Raw genomic sequence first — 23,953 nt, forward strand, 5'->3', positions numbered from 1 at the left:
TCAGGATTAGTAACTTATGCGGGTCTCCAATGACAAATTAGGCAAAAAACATGATACCCTTCCAATTTATAAAGATCAAGTAACAGAGCAAATGAGCAAAAGAAAAATGCAGGACTGTAGTTCAATAAATTAAAAAAAATCACATTAAATTTTTGGAAATGTTTGAATTCTATAATTTTTTCAATTTATATGTTTATTACTCAATAATTAAATTAAATTACATTAAAGAACAATTAAAATATATTAAATTTATTAGGTAATGGACTTTGTTTTTAGTATAATTATTTGCTTTTAGTGTTACTGAATTAAATCATAAAAGTATGTATTATGTTTTATAATCAAAATAAATTTTAATAATATACAAGTATGAAATAAGTGTGCCTGAGAAAATTTTTCTAAACACAAAATTTGACAAACAGTTATATGAAACGTAGTAAATTAGATATTTAATAAAATAAAAGACAATGTAATTGCTTGTATCATTATAAATTTGTACGAATATGTACACCTGCACATATAAATAAATATAGAACTATGCGTTAACGAAATCCCACGTTTTTAAAGAAATATATATACAATATAAGATTATATTCATTTATTTATTTTTAATTAGTTGAATATTTTTGGTATATACAATTAATTAATATATTAACGTCAATATAGTTTAACTAGTAATTACTTGTAAAATATTTTTTATTTGATTTATGTTCATTTGTTAAAAATTCGATATTTTACAATTAAAAATAAATAAATATAGATAAAAATATGTTGTTCAAATTTTATAATTTGATTCTATAACATTTCTATATTAAAATTAAGAATGAACATTAATATTCTACTAATATATCAGAAAATAGATAAAAAAATCTAAATGTAATTGAATTTCAATTAAATAAAAGATAAAATACTTTGAGCAAAAGCTTATACGTTAATAATTCGGTAAATTTTAGAAAAGGTTTTAAGTGATAGTATATATAGTATCAGTATAAGTTATTGAAAATTGTAGAATTTGTCATTTTTTTATTAAGAAGTTCAATAGTATAAGGACAAGTTTAACATAATTCAATTTATTCAATTGGCTATATGATTGATTTATAATATAAATAAGAGAATGATGACTTGTGCATTTAGTGAATCGTCCAATACTGAAATTTGGACGCATGAATACGCATACAAACTATTTCCTTCAACTATTTTCTCAATTTATGTCGAAATCGTAAAAACTTTCAAAACTAATTAATGTACTTCTAATAGAATCGGCACCAGGCTTCCATCTTTTTTCATGGTCTATTTCCATGGTCTAATTTTCTTTAATTAATGAACCAAATAAAGCAAACTCATTATATTTTATTTCAAATTTTTATAAAATTTCCTTACACTGGTACATATTGTTATTAATTCAAACTTTAAAAATTACAATGAAAATCAAAACGTTTTTAAACACTTCTCCAATTCAAATTAAATGTTTTATAATATTCTTATTTCGTCATAAATTGTGATTTTTAATTTAATTCCTTATATTTGATTATTTTCTGATTTTTAGGTTTGAAAAATTTGGATCTTTAAATTTTCAATATGACTCGTTAAACAATATGTATTTTACAATATGTAATACATTTATTTTTTCACTATCAAAATAAGGTATTTTTTAAAGAAATAATAGTAAATATAAACATCGATATTATTATTCATTTCATTCGTTCATTTCCTAGAGTATGTTACTATCATAAATAATTTTAAAAATTTAAGTATAAATTTTTTATGAAGTTTTTTATGAAATTCTGAAATTCTTTATTATTTTTATTATAAAAACACGATAAAAGTTAAATTCTAATATTTATTAAATAAATTTTACTTAGATTATTATATTGAAGTTATAAAATAAATATAAAACTGTTAAAACAAATAATCGTAATATATCTGGAGACTTATTATTATTATATTCTACTCCACCATGTCAAGAAAAATTAATTTACCCCTATATAGTATTTAAGAATGTGATTTTTTTCTATACATAATAACAAAAAATTTATTTAACATGCTTTGTAGTATTTCTACGAATGTTTTAACTTATGAAAAATATCTAATACATATTAATTGCCTTATTTATAATAAATATCACTATAAGCCAATTATCCAATGTATTGGTTTTTTTATCGTTTTAGAAAATTTTTAATAAATTCATAGAATAATTTTATAATATACGTTCTTTTTATAGAAATATTAAATACACATTTTATTATTTTTTTAAACAAAATTTGCTTTAACGTAAAAATTATAATAATATATTTAAATAATAATAAATCATATGTAAAATAATGTTCTCTTATTGAAATCAATTTCAAAATACATAAGTTGTCATTTTTATCATTGTATGTTCTAATTTAAAAATAAAATGTTTTAAACAAGAAATAATTTTATTTCACTAGAAAGGAATACTTATTTTATAATTATTATAGAACTATAAATATATATACACATACATACTGTTAGTTTTTATGAACTAAATTTAACATAAAGTTGTATATTTGTATACGTCTTATTAGTCTATTTTATATAAAATATTTGTTAAAATATTACTATAATATATAAAAAAATTATATATATATATGTATATTTTAAGTTGCATTTTATGTAATTAAATATTTGTAAATTTTTCTTTTTTTTCTAGTTAATTGTTAGTTGAGTATATTCAACGTTAAAGAAAAACAATTATAATTTTTTAAGATTTTAAAAAATTTTTATCTAATTGTACTTAAATGTATTAATTAATACTTATGTGCTTGTAAGACATTTGCGTGGTATGTTTGCAGAACAGGAATAGTTATTAGTGAAAGTTTTTGGTTTTCTTTCAATATTTTCCATACATTATCTACATTGAAATATTTTTTTAAAGTCTTTTCTTAATATCTCTCTCCATCGCATCTCTATGCACTTAGCATTAATAGCGATACAGATTTTCATATAAAAATATGTTATTTAATTTTATTTATTTACATATTATAATTACAAATTCTTGATTTAAAACAGCATTATCCTGCAAGTTCTGTTCCTGAAATAATCAAATAACAATACATGATCGTAAATAATTTACTAATAATTATTATATTAAAATCAATTATATAAATAAATACATAATATTATTTTTATTTTTAAATATTTTTTATAAAATTTCATACGTAAAATAGTTTTGCTAATGTAAGTTTTTAAATCAGTGTATTTTTTAAAGTTTTCCAGTTTTTAAATCATCATAATGATTGTTAAATTATATCTCTGTTAGTGCCATATTAATTATTGAAAACAGTAAATAAGTTATAAAGCAAATTTCAATAGTATCAATATAAACTTAGTTATTAATAGTTTACTGACAGTTTATTAACAGTTGTGTGATTGTTATAATATATGATTGTTATAAATATTGTAATAATAATAGTATTTTCAAGTAAAATCCATAATCTGTTGATAATTATTGCGTGCAGTCGAATTATGCAAATTCCTCAAAAAATAATTAAAAACAAGGTATTTTTGTAAATATTAAGAAATAGGTTATTCAAATTTAATGGGTTTTATAAATGAAATCTAATCGAAATTTTAATGTAGAACAATTTTTTTTATTCATTTAGATATAATGTTATAAATTTTGTATAAAGAATATAATTAATTAAAAATTTAATAACACTTTTTTAACTATATTTTTATTATCACTCAAATATATATTTAAATATCATTGAATGAATATATTTGTAATTTATTCAATATTCTTAAAACTGAATTTTTGAAGAGTATAGAGGAATATTAATAGATATTAAAAAATTACTGTTATATTTAATAACACTACCTATAAGATATTTAATAAATTTATTTATTCACAACTTTTGTTTTTCATAATATTTCATGATTTTCTTTATTATTAATTAAAAGATAATGACAGTATATATAAATTTAGTTCTTTAAATACGTACGTTATAATCTATAAAATATCAATAAACATTATAACTTCTTATATTTATAAATTATAAGCACATGTATGTTGTAATAAAAAATATATAATATTTTAAATTTTCTTTTGATATTCGTGAAACAAAAATTATTATTTAATTAAATTAAGTTTGTACGTAATTATATTAAAAATATTAATGATTAAAAATAAAATGTATTACAAAAGAATCATAATTAATTAATTATGTAGAATAGGTACTTTTAATGATATAACTAATAATTATTCAATTATATTTACGGTTTTTATTAAATTATTAAGATTTTTTACTTAAACCAACAAATTAAAAAAAAGTTAATCTAGTACAAATATATAATTTATCAACACAGTTTAGAATATTTGGAACTTAAGAGTTTATTTTAATAACGCAATGAAAAAAACATTAATTTCTATAAATATCTAAAAAGGCCTCTCATACTTACTAATTAATCATCATATCATACTTTATTAATTAATAATATATATAAATGTGGTTTCAAATATTAGATAAAAATGAGAATGACTAATAAATTACACTAATATTTTACAATTGTTTACATTTCTAAATCATTTATTCTTTTTACGTATTAAATTAGCGCTATTATCACTATTCGGTTTTTTATTATAATTTTTACAATATACCATATATTATTAAATATAATTATAAATCTGGCATTAATTTATTATACATACATCCAGTTACTGTTTATCTTTTCAGATGGATTAATGTTTATTAACACAATAAATAATACTGATTAAAAAAGAATGAAAATAAAAATAGCAAAAAGATAAAAGTAGTTTCTCACTTGGGATTCATTTCGCGGCAAATTGCGACATATTTGTCAGATTTTTGTTCACGAACAAAACCCAGCTAGTGTGCTCCCACTTAACTGAATTGATTTTCAGAATAGCTGTCTGATATATCAAAGAGAGCAAAGGGAAATCCATATATGATCTATTCTACAATTTCGAAAGAGATTAATGCAAAATATCAAAGTTATTTCAGACAAAAATAAATATTAATTTTTCGTATTTATTTCCCTTTGCACACAATTATTTAAAAAAACATTCTTTGATTACGAATTCTATACTTTTTTCAAATATAATTTTGTAAAATTTATTATCGTTAAGTATTTATAACATATATATACATATAATAGATTGTTTAAAAATTTGTTTTGAAATTTTCAAAATATTAATATTTTTATAAAAAGGATTTAATTCTTTTTATAACAATTTTATATTTATTTTATATAATAAATTATAAATTATTATTTTTCACTTGGGAAATGCCCTTTTTGTAGAAAAATATTTAGGATTATAAGATATATTCAATATATATTTATAAAAATATTAAAATAAATTTAAATTAAATATTCAGAATATTTAAAATTATATTCTTGTTAAAATAAAATCATTTTTCGTGATAATTTTAATATAAATTTTTTATATAAAATTTGTATGTAAATTACAGGAATTAGATTATTTACCTTTTTTCTTTGTAGTATAAAAGTAAATGCTTTTTTATGTTTAGAAACATTTTAGTATCTGTTCAAAAAATAAACAGAATTTACTTTAGGATTGTTATCAAATTATAAATGTTATCAACTGACTTGGAATATTTTGCTGATGAAATTGAAAATTAATAGGTCCGACACAAAATAAATAATTAATATTTCATTTAATGTAATACGTTAATATTAATCAAGTACAAATAATAATGAAACATATAACTTTTAATGAAATTTAAAAATATTTGTTTTATCAAGATAGCCTTCGATAGTACATTAAAAAATAAAAATGGAAATTCAAGAATAGACATTTTTAATTTCAATCTACACTTTAATAACTTCTTCAAATTTGATGAAAAAGTATATTTATGTTTATTATAAATAAGTTAATAAATAATTTTTTGTAACTAATATTATAGTTTTTCAATATTTTTATATAAAATTCTTCATTGAATTAAATGATTTTAAAAGTATTATTTTAATGAAAATATTAATTTAAATTAATAAATAAACTTTTTTTAAAGATTAATTGTGATTATTAAATTTTATGAAAAAATAAATTTATTTACCTTTGAAACCTTTTTCTGGAGACACATAATCTTGATTGACGGCATCAAATTCGTTATCACTATTCTCTATTGACTTATCAACCTATAAAAGATGATAAATTAACATAATTGATTTAGTTATTATTCATAAATAATGTGTAATACATTAGCAATATTACATCAAACAATCCAATAAGCAAACTCTTAAATTATAACTATAACTACATTTATGATTTATAATTAACAGATTTATATTTAAAAAGTGTGTTATTGATTTATACATTTGTTTAATACGTATATAAATAAATAAATATAAGCTTATAACGTAATAAACAAAAAATTTCTATACATGAACTATTAACAAATATTTTCATTTCAAATGTGAGATTTAATTTTGGTAAAAGTAGAAAGATAATCCTAAAGAGGAAAAAGAGTTATTTTTTCCTTGTGATAATCGTTCTCTGAAAAGATATAGTATCGTTACATCAATCCATGGACCCTGTTTTCATCAAACAGATGCATATATGTGCACGTGCATATGCGCATGTGTGAGTAGAACACGTGTGAATAACTAAAAACTAAGAATTTCTTCCCACGCGTCTTTTCACATCGTATCGTTCACATGTGCGTATATTTACATCTCGTTAATTTTTATTTTAAAATGCAATAGTAATTGAAAAATAGAATACAATTTATTTAAAGTAATAGTTTAATATCTTCATGTTATTTTCAATATATTTCCAAAGGATATTTTGTTTATTGCTGATAGATTGTGCCATATTAAATTATTAATTTTATTATCTATATGATAATTTCAATTTTGATTTTGTAAAAAAATAATTGTAATGAAATAAGAAGTTTAATATATTTAAATATTAATGAATGTAGTTTTTAATCTACTATGTATCATTTATTCACAAACTATTATCATTATTTTGTAGAAAAGTCGATTATATGTTTAAAAATACTTTTATTGATTATAAATAAATTAACTAGACATATGTTATAAATAAAACAAATAAAACAAATAAAGTAATATTAAAATATTACTTTTTTGAGTTATTGAATTTAAAAGATTAAAAATCAAATATATAAATCTTTATAAAGTTAAAATAAATATTTCAAATTATTTTTTGAATGTATATTTTAATGTTCAAATTATTATTTAGTTACTTTGATTCGCAAAATCTATTTCTCAAGATATAAAGTGCGTTAAAATATTTTTATTAATGCATTAATAGTAACAAAACAATCTTATAAATAAATTATAATAAAATTAAAGCATTTTGTTTTAATATAAACACTTCGATCGGCTGCCCCCCCCCCCCTCCCAGCTAAATATAGTAAGTACGATATCCAGAATATAGTTAAGTGTAACACACATGTCTCTCCGTTTATGTGTTTTCTATTCAATATCAGATACATCTGGTCGTATCAGAATATACTATTTTGAAGGATATTTCTACAGTATCGTAAGATACTTAATATAATATAATATAATATATATTAATGTTTTATTTAAATTAAGTATGAAATAAGAGATAAATTTCTGAAAAATAAAAATTTTAATATATATTTTAAAAGGGTTACATAATTTACCAAACCAAAATCATTTTTATATAAAACCGATGCATACACCGTATATTAATATTTTTCTATTATTTTCTTCACATAATTTTATGTAGAAAATTCAAATTCATTTAATAAAACCTTATTTGTATAAATATAAATAGATGCAATTTGATAAAACCTTACAGTATTGTTAAACTATTGTCCTTTTCCAGTAATTTTAATACTTAAATCATAATTAAAAATAATTGGATAATAATGGATAATAATTGGACCATAATTGGAAATAAAAAATGGTATATCACTAGTCACGGTGACCGTCAATTTATTTCACAATGATCTTCATATTCAAGTTTCAATTACTACTTTCTTCTAAATAAAAATTAATTATTAAATAATTTATACTGTATTTTACAATAAGCTTGCCACTTATTATTTAATGTTTTCGATTTTTTAAAATTGGTCCTTTTGCTCTTTCGTATAATAAACTTAAATATTTTTTAGTTTTTTAAATTATTTTATTAATAGGAAATAAAATATTGATATTGAAGCAAATTTTTAGTAATTGAACACAATAATAAGCACTATTATTTGTAAATTGAGTAATTATTTACATTTAGTTTTAAAGCGTAGATGGAAATTTCAATGTTATCACATAATCTTTAATTAGTAAAAAATTTAATTTATCCTTTAATTATTATTCATAATATTTATATTTATAATTTTAATTTTTTCACTGCGAAACTTCAATTTTCTAAATTTCTATTATAAATTTTTATCAATAATATTTATAGTATAGAATAAATAGCTAGAATAATATCAGTTGAAAAACAAAATTAAACACCTATTTTAATAATAATAATCATATCTATAAAAAGGTAATGATATACATATATAAGAATCAAATAAATTGAAATTTGATTTTATAAATATTTATTGAAAAATTATAAGATAAATGAATGTTAACTTCTTGAGAAGTTAGAAAAGATTATTTTGTAAAAATGTTAATTGGTAATCATTATCAAATAAAGAATGTTTTATCACATTTTATTAAAAATTTTCTTTTATTATTCTATTTTATATACTTTAGTATACTGATAAATCCATTAATATTTCAATTTTATTGAAATATGAAAATTAAATACAAATTGAATTTAAAAATTGCATATAAAAAGTTTATATATATATATATATATTGTTTCAATGTTAATTTTGTTTGATATATTTTATTACTTACTGTATTGTAAAATATGTATATTATTATAAATTTTTTAGTTTAATCAGGAATTTATTCAATAATTTTAATAAAATTTGTATGTTCAATTACAATGCGTAGATTTTTTATTTTGATTTGATATTGTGTATTCTACATATATAGAAAAATTTAGTGTTATTCACATTCACTCACACACAATCTCATTTTATCTCTTATTCTCGCTCTCTCTCTCTCTCTCTCTCTCTCTCTCTCTCTCTCTCTCTATCCATACACTCACATAAATATGTATGCTATAAAATGAGTAATATCATCCAATCGTTGAATAATGTCAGAGTCGATTTTAACAATATTCTTCCAATTCGCTTTTATTTTGTCTTTATTTGTCGGTTCTCTTTCTTTATCATTCTTTCTTATATACAAGCTAAAGTCTTTTCTGCTATTATTTTTTATTTTTCTTATTTCGGAATATATAAAGTACAACCGTTATGCGACTATTGGCATCCCGTCTGTTTTACTCTATTTTCACTTGAATACTTTCACGAAGAGTGGCATGTGCGTGACCGCTTATTTTTATAACAGCAGACGAACGAGCTTTAAAAAGGCAAAATTACCGGTCAAGAGAGAATTTGAAAGAGTGGGAGAGTGAGTAAATGAAAGGAGAGAGAGAGAGAGAGAGCGGATGATGTGCTAAACAAAGGAAGAGCGAATGGACAAAAGAAAGCGAAAAATGAGCAATAATGTGCCAAGCTTCGTAAGTTTCGGTATGTATGTAACAATTAAGGCATTCTTGAACTAAGAAATTTCAGCCGAAAGAAATAGTAGTCCCAAATAAAGACAAAAGGAGAATAAGGCGGAGATACGAAAAAAAAGATATAATACATGGAAAAAGTAAAATTAGTCAAGATTTTGTCGAAGACATTAAATAAATAAGTTTTTTCTTTGTTAAAAAATGTATACTTATACAATTTTAATCATCAAAATTTTTAACTAACTGGAAAAAAATAACTTTTTTCTATAATTGTAGTCATAGAAGGCATTAACTGTAGAATTAATTTCTAAATATTTATTTCTATACTTTTAATTTATAAATTATTTAATTAAAAAAAAACTACATAATTTGTATATAAATTACGTAGAATAACAGTATTATCTTCTAAACATATCTTTTTCAAATAATACACAAGAATATGATATAATTTATTTGAATTGATTTATAATTTAAAAATTGCAATGAAAATAAAATAGATATATTTTTCATACTATTAGAAATGCATTATTGAATACGTACCCATATATTTAATTAAACAAGTAATTAGTTTTCGAAATAAAGTAGAAAGAGAATATAACTAGGTCAGGCATAATGATTCAAGTCCATATTTATTTTTTATGAAGAAATATATATTGTATATTTATATGTAAGGTTTGATCAATAATCAAATTAACTTTGCTATTACTAAATATATATAATTAAATAATAATTAAAAATTGTGGATATCAATGTAATTCAAATACAAGTCATGAATAAATTCATATTTAACAGAAAAATAATTGTAGCAACTAATTTCAATTATTAAATAAACTTTAAATATGAATTTTTGAAATATTTGTAAATAATTAATGATAAATACGGAAAAATCTTAGTTCTAATAATGTTTAATATCGCAAAATGTTATTTACATCAGATCAATAAAAATAGTATTACAATAATGTAGATATTTTCAAGTGGTTACTAATCATTAATAAATGGTAATAAAACTTTTCCATCCTTCCATCCTTAGCTGAATAAAATTTTCCAGCAATTTTCGGTTTTGCATCCATTCATGTTGACTACATTTTCGTAGACAATAGGTACCAAACAGCAAGAAGATAATGCTCCAAGCTGAGTTGCTTCAAATTCAGCTCTGCAATTATGAGCCATAGACCATCACAAGGCTTGGAAAGAGGCTCGTAACGAAGCTGAGTATATTACTCGGTATTTCAAAAGCCACAGTCGATTTCCTCTCATCATCCTGCCGCAGTGAGGTACTTGATAACCCCGAGACCGGGAGTGCCCTGGTTAAGCTTCGTCTCCCCCTTCTCATCTCAATGCTGGTTCAAGGACTTTTTCGGCAAAAAATGTACTGCAGATGGATGAAGAGAAGAACCCTTTTCGTTTACTGAACCCGTTACACCACTCTTTTTTGTGCTTGTTTTTTAATGCAAGGTGCACGACCAGAATGTTTTCTTTTTCATATTATATTTGGTCGTTGAACACTAATAAGAAAAGTTGAATCACAAGAATAATTTACGATTTTTTACTCTTAACAGTTATAAACAAACAATCACTAGTTAAAATTTATTTATTCATTTTACTTTTTGAATCAATATAATATTGAATTACTATAATTTATATATTTATTACGTACTCTTAATTTTATGAAGAATATGTAATTAGATTTTGAACAATTTTTTATTAATGATTTAAAATAGACATGCTGTAAAATATAATTAATTTTATTGGTAAAATTGGTATAATCAATTTTATAAGAATTCTAATTGAAAAAATTAATGAAAACAAAATTAAAAGAAGAATAGAAAAAAGATCAGATTTCAGAGAAATAATGTATTTTTAAATATTATTTTGATCTTATTTAATTAGCTGTAATAGATTAAACTAAAAATTTTTATAACAGACATTTTTTATTTCTTATAAAGATTTTGAAAATTAATATTTAAAAATTATTTGTATTCTGTAATAAATACATTAATTATATCAATAATTTTATTTAAAATATTTAAAAACATTTATATGAAAAATATCACTTTTTAAAAACAATTTAAAACATCAGTAATAATTTATTTATATCAAAGTTTTACATTAATACGAAGTTGAAACTGAAATTAAGATTATATTATACATAAGAATTAAGAAATCATTTAAAATATTATTTTTTATATAAATATAACCTTATAATAAAAATTTTCATAACGTCTTAAATTCATAAATTCATCAATCTTTTCATAAAATGTTGTTACTAGATAAAATTTTTAAATTATAAAAAAATAACCGTTTTAATAATTGTTCAATATATTTTTTATCAGGATTAAAAAGATTTACAAAGAATAAAATTTCATCCATATAATTTGATAGTTATTTCATTTATCAGTTTATTTATGTACTTTTGTTACACTTAGATTATTTTCCACTTTCTGGTTTTCATACTTTCTATTTAAGTTTTAGGAAGCAAAACCTTTCGATAAATGTGTTATATGTTAAAAAATAATATTTGAAAAATAATAAAAAATTTTTAAGCATTCAAGTATTTACATATGTTTAGTAATTACGATTTATTGATTGTATTTTGAAAATAGGATAAATATTTATTACTGTTTTTGTGTTGCAATTATGCAAGTCTCTAAGATGCAACGAAAATAAATGCGGACTACAAGTTACTTCTACGTACCATAAATGAATTGAAATAATATATCAAAGCCCAAAATTAAACAATGTCAATATCAAATTATATTAAATATAAAATAATTTGGCAATAATATTTGATGGTAAATAAGAAGAAAACAATGTGTATAATTATAAATTAGAAGCTGAGGTAATGGACTTAAGAAAAAAGAAATATTAATTATCACAACAGAAACACTTTGACATTAAAGTAACAATCAAAATAGAGGCATAGGAATCAGTCTAGGAAAAATTATAAATCGAATAACTTTATATAAATGATTTGATAATAAACGATGTCTTCAGTGAAAATGAAAACAATTTTTCTTTGATGGATTAACTCCAGTGTTTATAAATTTTATTTAATTCCTACTTAGTTACATTTTTAATAGAATTATTTATTACAATAATTAAGGTGTTACTTTACAAAATGTGGTATGTATTTGATTGTCGTAAAAATAAATTAATATTAAAAACAAAAATAACAATAAAGAATGAGATTAAAGAAAATTATTGGTCCTTTTTATAAAAAATAATATTCACACGTCAAATACTATTATATATCTATATATATATATACTTATATTGTCTTAAAATAAGAATCTGATGCCATGTGAAAGCTTACGCGATGCAACATTACGTTAAGTAGCTACATGGGCTCGCTTTAAAAAATGGGAATAATGAGATATTATTAGTCTAAATTAAAAGTAGTGATCTCACATTCAGATTCTATTGTTATAATTTTTCATACGAACGTTTAAAACATAGCCCATTAATACAAAGATATTTATTCATGACATTAAGGAACATAAATGTTTAAATCAAACTTCTACATTAGCCGATATTACATCAATAAAATATGGAATAAATTTTATATTATACAAAATAACAGATATATTTTTGTTGTTTATTGAATTTAAATGAATTAACGACAACAACAATCAAAATAATAATACCAACAATAAGGATAGTAAGAGTAATACATTATGACTATTTTTAAATAAATAGCTGATGTGTGTTAACTGATAAGCTTAAACATTTCATTTATCATCCAATTTTACTGTCTCTTTTGTCGCACGTAAAGAAACAAAATGTAAAGAAAGCACGAATAATAAATGTTTAGTACACGTTACAATACTATTTAAAATATATACTTTTATTATACTTTACCGCGAAAAATATAATATACAAATATTGCTTATTATTTAAAAATACAATATCAAGCACAGGAATCAATTGAGTATTATACAATAGAAAATTTCAAATGGTTTTGTATTCTGTTTATGTTTTGTACTTTAAACGGTGAATTAACCAATTGACCAATATTACTAAACTTACGTATACATACATGCATGAATAAAATTTGTTGATACTATAAATTATATAAAAGAAAAACGATATATAAAATTAGTTTGTAATTATATTTATATGATGGATCACCTCAGCATAAATGTTTGAGGAAAAATTGCATAAATAAATTGTTTAATTTATATTAAATTAAGAACAAAATACCTATTTTATAAATAAATAGTGTTCTACTATGTTAGTGAATATTTATCTTTGATTATTTATTGTCATAAAGATACTTTATACTTAGAAATCGAGAAATCTATAGCAAAAGAGAAAAATGGACCAAGTAAGTTATGGAGAGACAAAAAGAGAAACAGAGATAGAGAGAGTGCAAGAGAGAGAGAGAGAGAGAGAAGGATAGATAAATGAATTTTCTACCCTTAGACTGTATGTTAATGATAAGAACCGCAAATTTAATAAAGCTCCATCCAGTAATTTCGCGGAATGCAAATACCATATTGCTAGCATCTAAATACACGAAGTTTAATATTATTAAATTTTAGGTACAAAATGTACGTGTGCGATAAGTTAGATTTTATGGATAACTTTATTATATTAAAATCACATTATGAAATAATGGGTTTAATTTTATTCTTTTCATCGATTACACCATTATCCAACTTTCCACATTTTAAAAATTATATTATCTTATATTTTGATATGTACAAATAAATGAGAATTTTTCTTTTGACTCATAGTTTTATCTAAATTGATCGATTAAGTTTGATATTAACATCATTATTTTTTCATAGAAAATCAATTTAATTTATTTTTTATTTTATTTTTTAAAGCCGTATTATATTTTGGTAGAAATATTGAATTTAAAAAACAAAGATTTGTATACCATTAGTATAAATATCATTATAAAGAATTTAATTTAACTAAATTAAAAATAATCTACAGATAAATTTGGGGGTTGGGGTAATAATGAAAAAGTAAACACGAGAGTATATAAATTCAAAGTAAATTAATATTGTCTCCACAACTGTCGTAGAGTAAAACTTATGAAGCTAATTCAAAGGGGAAATTATTACTTGGGGTTGTCTTGAGTCACACCGGTATATTCATGTAATATTTTATTGTTTCTTACAGAATATTTTATTATTGGTAGAACTCGTAAACTTCATACTTTTAACTGAATAGTAAGTACATTATAAATTTGTTTTCAACAATAATTTTAAAATACTAAATAATAATTGAATGCACAAAAAATTCATTTTTAATTATATGAAATTGAAAAATATTTGTAATTTATAATAAAAAAAATAAGTTGTATTTTTACTATATTTCACTATTTTTAATTGAATGTAGAATAGAATATTTACATAACATGTTTGAGTAGTATTTTAAAATATTTATATTGTACATAATAATAATTAAATTCCATAATCTATTTAAATATACATTCATAATATTATTTGAAATTATATATTTCATGATAATTATATAATATATGACAATTATATATATTTGAACTGATAAAAATAAAATGTTTATTAAGTACTATTTTTATACTGCATAAATTAAAATTAAAAAGAAATAAATAAAAGCTTGAGATTTAATAAATGGTGTCATTGGATAATAATTATTAATATATGATAATATTATTTAAGGATTTTACTTTTTTTCGGTGTCTGTAGTACACTATCTTATAGGGTGCTATAATGATAAAGCTCTTAAGTAAATTAAGAATTCTGTATTGTTTATTATCATTCTTTTAAAGCAAACATAAAGACTTATATGCCTTTGTCATAAAAAGGTCTTTATTATCTATGAACATTTTTTTACAATAAGCAAATTAATTTTAATAATTTAAAGCTTTTTTCAGAATTATCGTATACATTAATTTATTAAAGAATTTATATATTTAAACTAATTTACTTAATTAACTAATAATTAAATAATTAAATATAAATTTCTATTATAAGAAAAATATAAAATATTATTCGAAATCATATTAATTTAAAATTATTGCAAACTTAATTGCGTAGCAGTAATTTTGATTAATAATCTTAAATTATAATTTTAATTTTATCTATTAACTTTCATAAGATCTATTTTTAATAAATAATATATTTTTCGATAAAATTTTTGTAAACAATAATACTAGGAAATATAATCCGATACTATTATTGGTATCAGTTAAAAATGTTTTCTTGTACAATTTTTCAAATGTTTAATTCAATATTTATTAATATTTTATTATTTATTATATAATTTTAATAATATTATACATAAAATTACACTATTATTACAAAAATTAGTTTTTTAAAAATAATACTGAATCTTTCTTTCCTGTCTTATCTATTTCCTTTTATTTATTTGTGTGAAAGCTTTAAGTATGATAAGGTTATATATTTATAATTGATGTAAATTATATTTTTAAAGTGTACTTTTGTATATATTTTAGTAAGCTTTAATGCAGAAATAATAAATAAATGTAATTTACTTAGTAGTCTAAAAATTTTAGTTTATTCTATATCCGTGACTTCATTTCCTTATACCAATTACAAAAGAAATTTTAAATAAATCATGAAAAAAAGAAAACAAAATTTTATAGGAAGCTCATTTATTTCAAAATAAATTATTTTAAATAATATATGTAAAGTAATATTTTCTCGAGTTTTATCGTCTTAATAGTTAAGAAAAAGCATAATTATTAAAATAAATATAAAAAGCTCTTAAAATGTAAATAAACAAAATTATAACATTATTTTTATTAGTATAAGATTTACTTTTATTCCATAATAATAAAATCAACAATAAAATATATAATAATTTGACACATAATTTAAACTGTGAGAGGGTACATTTTTATTAAAAACAGTATATGAAAATTGTATTTTGTACAAAAATATTAGTTTAATGATTTAATTCTCAATTAGTAAACCAATTATAAATAATTAATGTAAACAAAACTTGATTGCATCAGATATTAATGTTAAAGTTAATAAAAAAAATAGTTAATGAGTCAAATTCGAGTAAAGTAAGAGAGATTGAAGAGCAATCAACAGAAGAGATCAGAAACGACTTAGTCCACGAAGAAGAAAAGTAGACAAAAGCTAAAGTATTAGAAATGTCTACGGTATACAGAGTGAGCAAAACAGTGGGAGAGAGATATTGTAAAACGCAATGAAAATGAAAGAGGGAGAGAGAGAGAGAGAGAAAGAAAAATAGAGAGAGAGAAATAGAGACAGCGAATGAGAAATTGGGAACAGAGAAGTCTAGAGAAGATTCTTAGTGTGTCGCTTAGCACCCTATCTGCAGGGATCTTCGTGACCCAACCAACCCCCGTTTTCCAATCCCAGACAAGGGCTGCGTTTGTCGTGAGCATTACTCACTCGATGCGTTTCTCTACGCGTAAGGTCCTTTCTCTCTTACTCACCAACGGCAGTTTGCTACTTCAAGCGACTACATTAGGGAACAAATCTTCTTCTTTTGGCTCGCCTCCGGTTGTCACGCTCATTGTCACCCCTCGACTCTTTACTCTACTCTCTCTTTCTTTCTCTCATTTTTTGCCTGTTTTCTATATATTTGTATATCCATGCCTTTTCAGTTCTCTCGACAATCTATTTTTGCAGGGAACACAAATACTCTTAGTAAAGTGAACCTTATCTAAAACAAATGTCTTGGTAACAGTGTCAATTTGTTGCGGCTAATACTAATGTTTAACATATCGGTCTTTATTAAACTAATCAATGCCAATGCCTGTTTTTATTAGATTTACTTTTCAATATTATTTTTAAATATTTTGCTCATAAAAAATTTATTCTTTATAATCAGGTTTGAATAAATTCAATTACGTCTACATTTTTCAAATGTTTAGTACTATTGTATAATATTATACGTGCTCTATTATATTGGTATATTGATATACTAGCATGTTAGAACTTAAAAATTTATTAATTTGAATTTTTTAAGGGCTATTGAGAACAATGTAATAAATAATCTCTATTGCTGAATTATGAAATAACATTTTATCGAAATTTACATATATTTTTTAATATGTTATCATTTTAATTAGTTTAAATTTTTTTTAAATATAGACAAAAATATGCATATAAGTTACTATAATAATTTATTAAGTACAATAATTAATTAAAATAATTACTACATATATATTGAAATATATAGTATACAATAATAATTTGTGGAATTGTGCAAATTTCTATCAAGATCATTTTTTGAAATTTAGTTTAAATTTTATTCTTCAAAAATTTTTGCATATAACTTATTTCGTTAATTGAATTATGTGTAGAGTTATCTATTTATATTTTAATTAATATATAAACTTAAATTTTTACCAGTATTTTTTATAACAACATAATAATATTATAATGTAATCAAATAAATTAAATAATTAACAGTACTTTTTATGATAATGAGATTTAGAATGGCAATTTTTATTTATTAAAACTTGTTCAAATACTATTGAAGAAACGAGCTTTAATCATTAAATTATATTAAAAAAATTTTTTAAAGAATTGACTATTATTATTAATATATATTATATTTGGAAAATTTATAATTATATTTAGAATATTTATAAGCTTTGGATCATAATATCTATTAAATATTTTAAACTTTAATAATCAATTTTATTAATAAAAACGATTATTTAAATAAAGATAAAAATAGAAAGCATATTATCAAGTATCTATTTATTTTTAAATAAAATCTAATACTGCTGAAACAATATAAAAAATATAAAGTATAGTGAAAGAAATTTTACATAGTTTATATAAGTAATTCTATATTTTAAGTGGATCGAGGTTAGCGTTTTCTACTATTACTGCCGAAAGACAGATATAAATCACCGCATTTTCAGATTGTCTTTTTATCAGTGGCTTTTTTACAGCCTATGTACCACTCTCTTATTGTATGTACAGATGATCACATGAACCACATATACAGACGCGTACTCTGTGACCATCACTGACCCTTGTGGTCATAAATATCCCCATTAATATTAAGTTAGGCATGTGCGAGCGCATGAGGGTGTAAAAAAGTAGATATAGAATCGGAGGAGGGATAGCGCGTGAGAAAAAATCTCGTATTCCTCGGAAGAATTTCATATATGGGGGACCGTGAGGTTCAGAGCAGAGGTCGAACAGAGAGCTAACAAAACTTGCACTAAGACAGATGGGAATTTGCTTTGCGAAAAAAATCCATTGCTTTAGCGGAAAATATTTGGCTTATTTTTTCAGCTTTATCTGTTCTAACTTAAAAATTTTTATTTAAAAATTATTAGTTACAAAAATAAGTTTTAGTTGAAAAGCTAAAATGATAAAATAATTCATCTGATTTTTATTTTATACTAATAACATGGTATTATATTGTTATTTTATTTAAATATCTCAAATGTATTGAAAAATGATATATAATAAAAAAACAATTAAAAATAATAATTTAATCCATATATTTATTAATGAATTATACCGAAATATTAAATAAATTACAAATTATTATATTATATGTGACTAACATATTAATATACAATATTAATAACTATATATAATATTTATATGAAAACTTTAAAGATTCAAAATACTCATGTAGTATTTTTAATAGTAAATATAAATAATACATATCCATATTTACACACATGTATTCATTCTTACATATACATATTCAAATTGTCTATTCATAATATTTACCGTGAATTTTGTCAACGGCGTACAGTTTAAGTTCTTTCTTAGTATATTTTGAGAAGTATATTAAAAGTATAACCGACTAGTACACATTCGTAATATTTTCTTTCTACAAATATAGCAATATTATTTTCGAAACTCGAAATTATCGATATAGTTCAGTCATCTTATCAATTAAGTCTTCACTTCTTTTTTTATTATAGTAGTTATGTTTATCGTTGCTTGCAACAATTTACTCGACTTGTAAAACGAAGAATAAAGTTAATTATTAGGTGTGTCTATTTCTTAGTACCTGTAGAAAAAAGAAGAAACAGAAAAAAATATAATTACGGATTAATAAATAACTTGATTTATATTTTTCTTAAATAGTTCATTACTTTTTTATTAATTATTTCAAAACGGTAATTTTACATTCTTTATAATTATTAGTTATGCAGATAAAATTATTTTTTTATGTTATAATATCCTCATAATTATAAGTTGACAGAAACTAATGTAAAAATCTTTAAAAAATCTTAGGAATTATATCAGATTCCCTGTTACAAAATGTTAATAAAATCAAATGTATAAAAAATATAGAAAATTATATACAATTTTATTTTTATCGGTTTCAAACGAAATATATTTAAAGTATACTTATTCAATATTAATATTAAAAGACTCATAAATGTAGTACACCAGATCGAAGATAGAATTATAAGAATTATTAAAGTTTTGAACTTAATTTTCCTTCTTTAAAAGATTAAAGTTTATATAAGTATTTTTTAAATGTAATTATAATTAATGAATATATTAATTTCAGTATAATTGATAAGTTCTATGAATTGATAAGTTTAGAATTTAAATATCTTTTTATTAATGTATATATATTATACATGTAAGTATGAGCAGAATGTAATTTAATAATAAATGATTGCAATTTTTTATAATTTTATTTACAAAAAAATTAATTTGAATTTAAAAACTGTAAAAGGTGTAATCTAATATCATTAAAATTTGTATTTTATTATATAATTTTTTATTTTAAGACTATAACAAATACATTTTTTTTATATTGCCTTACAATTGAACTATTGCAGTATATATATATAGTATTTTTCATTATCTTAAACAATAACATGTTCTATAAATTTATAGAACTGAGTTTCTAAATATATATTCTTAGAAAAACTATTTTTTTACTATTCTTCATTCGTTATTATTTTCCTACTATTCATCCATTATTACTATTTGCATTATTTATATATATTATATTAATAGTTAATTAGAACACTAATTTACTCCAATTAGTTATTTTTTATAAATATATTTTAAAACAATAATGAGTATAAAAAGAGCATTTTTAAAGTCGATAAAAGGGTTATTATAACCGAGTCAGTAATTCCATAAATTTAATAAATCAATTATTTGCAGTTAAGCGTTCAGTTCTGACAAGTAATCGATATCATCAGCTCAACTATGTGTTATTCAATACTAATACCAGTAGTTTTCAAACAACTGACAGTGTACGTAACAGCCATTTAAGTGAATAGGGGTATTACATAACAAGTTAGGTGCCAGGATGTCCAATATATAGTTATAAGGAAGCGATTTAACGTGCACTATTGACTCCATCCAATTGAAAATTGTGGTAAAGTCTGCTTGCTCATGTATGGCTCCCCTCAAAATATGTTCTTCGTTCTACGGCCCTCATTCCTTTCTTTTTTCTTACTACGTGTTGCCTCTATTGCTTCTCTTTTTAACTACCGCTACTGACCGCTACTGACACTACTTCTACTCTGCTCTTCATGGCCGATCGACTAGTCTTTAAAATCGGTCGATCGTCTTTTCACTGGGCGGCGAAAGTGTTTGATGTCGTGTGACGAATGTTCACGTTGGACGCGCCTTCTCTCTTTCTCTTTCTCTCATATTATGCTTCTTCACCATACTCCCTCGCTCTCTACTTGTTTTTGACCATCTTTCTTCAGTCCATATATACTAGCATACCACATTTGCGAAATGAAAAGATTTTACCGACGTTATTGAATACCATAGGATATCTTGGAATATTTATAAGCCAATCACCAAGAATATGTTATGTTTTTCTCTATTTCGAATTGACTGTTAAAGATATTTTTAAATATTTTTTTATATATTATGTATTTAAAATTTTAATTTTTTCACAATAAATGATTTTTAACAATAAAGAGAAATTAAAACATGGAAATTTAAAATTCAAGAATGGAAATAATTATAAAATATATACATAAATTGATAAATTCATCAGATTGATCATTATTGCATAATATACTTATATCGAATATGGAAAAATTTATGTAGTTATTAAATATTGTCTTATTTTTCTTTTTTATAAAAAATAAATAAGATAAATTTGGCACATTTGACAAATTTTCAGCATATATTCTATATTATAACTCTTTTTTTATTACTTAAACGCTAGAACGAATTATATAAATCTTTAGTTTATCTAATTTTAAATTATTTTATATATCAATATGAATGTATACGTGATATATTACAATGCGGAAGTAAGTTATAATCCGTTGTTTACAAACTTGATAAATCTTAATTTAAAAAAAAGGATAAACTCAGAATTAATAAAAATTAACTTGAGAGTCAAAGTGTTATTATAATTACTAAAGTAAACTTGATACATAAAATTGGAGGCTTTTTAATTTATTAATATATAATCGAAATAATTTTATAATTATTTATGAATACAGTATATACATTTCATTTTCAAGATCCATTGAGTAATATTCTTAAAATAAGTTTCTTATTTATTTTGATACCATATAATATTAAAGAGAAGAATTTTTTTGTCAACTTTCTACATGACATTTGGAAGATTTATATATCTAATTGATAGACTCTATTTTAATTTTATAATTTTTAATTACATTTTATAGATTTTATTTAATTTTTTGTATTAAAAAATATAAATAATAATTATTGAAAAATTGATAAACTATTAACAATCTCATTTATTAATAAAAAATAATATAAAATATAGAATGCATAGATAAAATCAATATAAATTAATAAAAGAAACAATTTCGATGTTATTTTCAGAAATAGTAAGTAAAAAGATATAAACTTAAATAGATCATCTTGAAAACAACAACTTTTCCAATATTTCAATGCAACAATTTAACAAATTAGAATTTGAAAACTACGACAATAATTTCTAATTGTATAGATAGTAACTGTACAAAAATTTATTGTATAATAATTTAATGTATCCTATTTTATTAATTTCTGTTTTCAATAATGTGCCATGTTGGAAAATAGAGTAATTGTATTTTGTCTTTTATTGTATTTCATAACTAATATTTTAAATAAACAAATATTTAAAATTTTTTTTTAATTTGTTATTAAAATTAGATAAACAATTGATTATTAAATATATTCAAAAATTTTAATATTTATGCAAAGTTTTATTTAAAGTTTTAAACATATGTAAAAATTAGAAAGCATTAGTAACTATTGTAAAAGTACTATTGTAAAATGCATACAAATTTTTAAAAATTTATATACAATCTAATCCATGATAAAAATAATCAAAGCGAGTACTATTTACGGATTTTCACTCAATCTTTTTAATAGTATAACTTAACATAAGTTCTATTAAACTATAGTACATTTACAAAGAATGCAAATATCCTTGAATTAATTTCAACATTACAATTTGATAGTTTATCTTTTACAATAATAAGAAATTAAATAAAGAATAAGTAAATAAAAAATACATTTAATTATTTTATTTTTTCATAAACCAAAGGGGCATGGAAAGGAAAAACAAAGGAAAACTTTAATCTCCAATCCGTTTTCGATAGATTTCGTAATTTTTAATTAGTTAAGAAAAAAAACTTCTGAATTAAAAGAAATTGATCAACTCATAATTAAATATATAATAAGAAAAGATGCATATAAAAATATATTAAGTTAATATTATAAGTTTATATTAAGAAAAGTATATTTTAAAAATACTCCATTAAAATGATTATAAAAATTAATCTTATTAATTCACTTCAAACATTTAATAATTGTATTTTCAAATGTAAATATTAGATTATTGATATTAGAAAATTAAAATTTCATAAAATTGTCATAGAAAAAAAGAAAATTAACAAATTATACATTTAAACTATATATTTAAATTATAAATATTTTCAATGTATATCAAAATAAAAAATAAAATAATTAAATATATATATGATATATTTTTAATCTACAAATATTTTTAAATTAAATCAATTTATATATATATATATATATATATTAAGAGTAATAGCTTTTAAAACATTGTATAATTAAATAATTTTAAAAATAATTTTTCTAGTTACTAATAAAAATAAAATAAAATGTACTAGGTTTCTTTAGAGGTGTTATATAGCAATTAGGTTTATCCAATTAAAGCTTCTAATCTGAAGCGCATTCCTATGTTTATACAAATTTGCCGCCTTTCTGTTATCTAAGAGACTTAGTTGTTCTTACTTATCCATTGTCTTGGGGTTCAGTTTGTGGGGGTGATCTTAAATCTAAATTGCAATCATTTGTCAAGATGAATGCTTTGAACACGCGAAAAGCGGTAATCTTCCATAGAGACTGAAATTACTGCTAAATGCGATGGTCTAAATAAGTGCGCATCTGGGTATGCAAGTAAAATAAATTAAATAAGTTCTTCACTCTAAAA

At 21.3% G+C, this 23,953-nt stretch overlaps 1 protein-coding gene across 3 annotated transcripts in view; it reads right to left on the reverse strand.

Annotated features, from left to right (window-relative positions):
* Positions 1 to 2,730: 2,730 nt before the first annotated feature.
* The window catches only part of LOC105366531 (ubiquitin carboxyl-terminal hydrolase 48), a 67,772-nt gene continuing 46,549 nt past the window's right edge, over positions 2,731 to 23,953 (reverse strand). The window contains exons 17-18 of one of the 3 annotated variants that reach the window (XM_011505005.1): positions 6,057 to 6,138; positions 2,731 to 3,052 (exon numbers count right to left, since the gene is read on the reverse strand). In XM_011505005.1, the coding sequence (XP_011503307.1) occupies positions 3,033 to 3,052; positions 6,057 to 6,138 (102 nt within the window). In that variant the 3' untranslated portion in view covers positions 2,731 to 3,032. Of the gene's footprint in view, positions 3,053 to 6,056; positions 6,139 to 16,813; positions 17,176 to 19,249; positions 19,550 to 23,953 lie in introns of those variants that run through there. The other 2 variants (XM_011505007.1, XM_011505008.1) reach the window with 2 other exon arrangements.

Source organism: Ceratosolen solmsi, unplaced genomic scaffold, assembly GCF_000503995.2.
Source record: "Ceratosolen solmsi marchali unplaced genomic scaffold, CerSol_1.0 scaffold49, whole genome shotgun sequence".
Classification (NCBI taxonomy): Eukaryota; Metazoa; Arthropoda; class Insecta; order Hymenoptera; family Agaonidae; genus Ceratosolen; species Ceratosolen solmsi.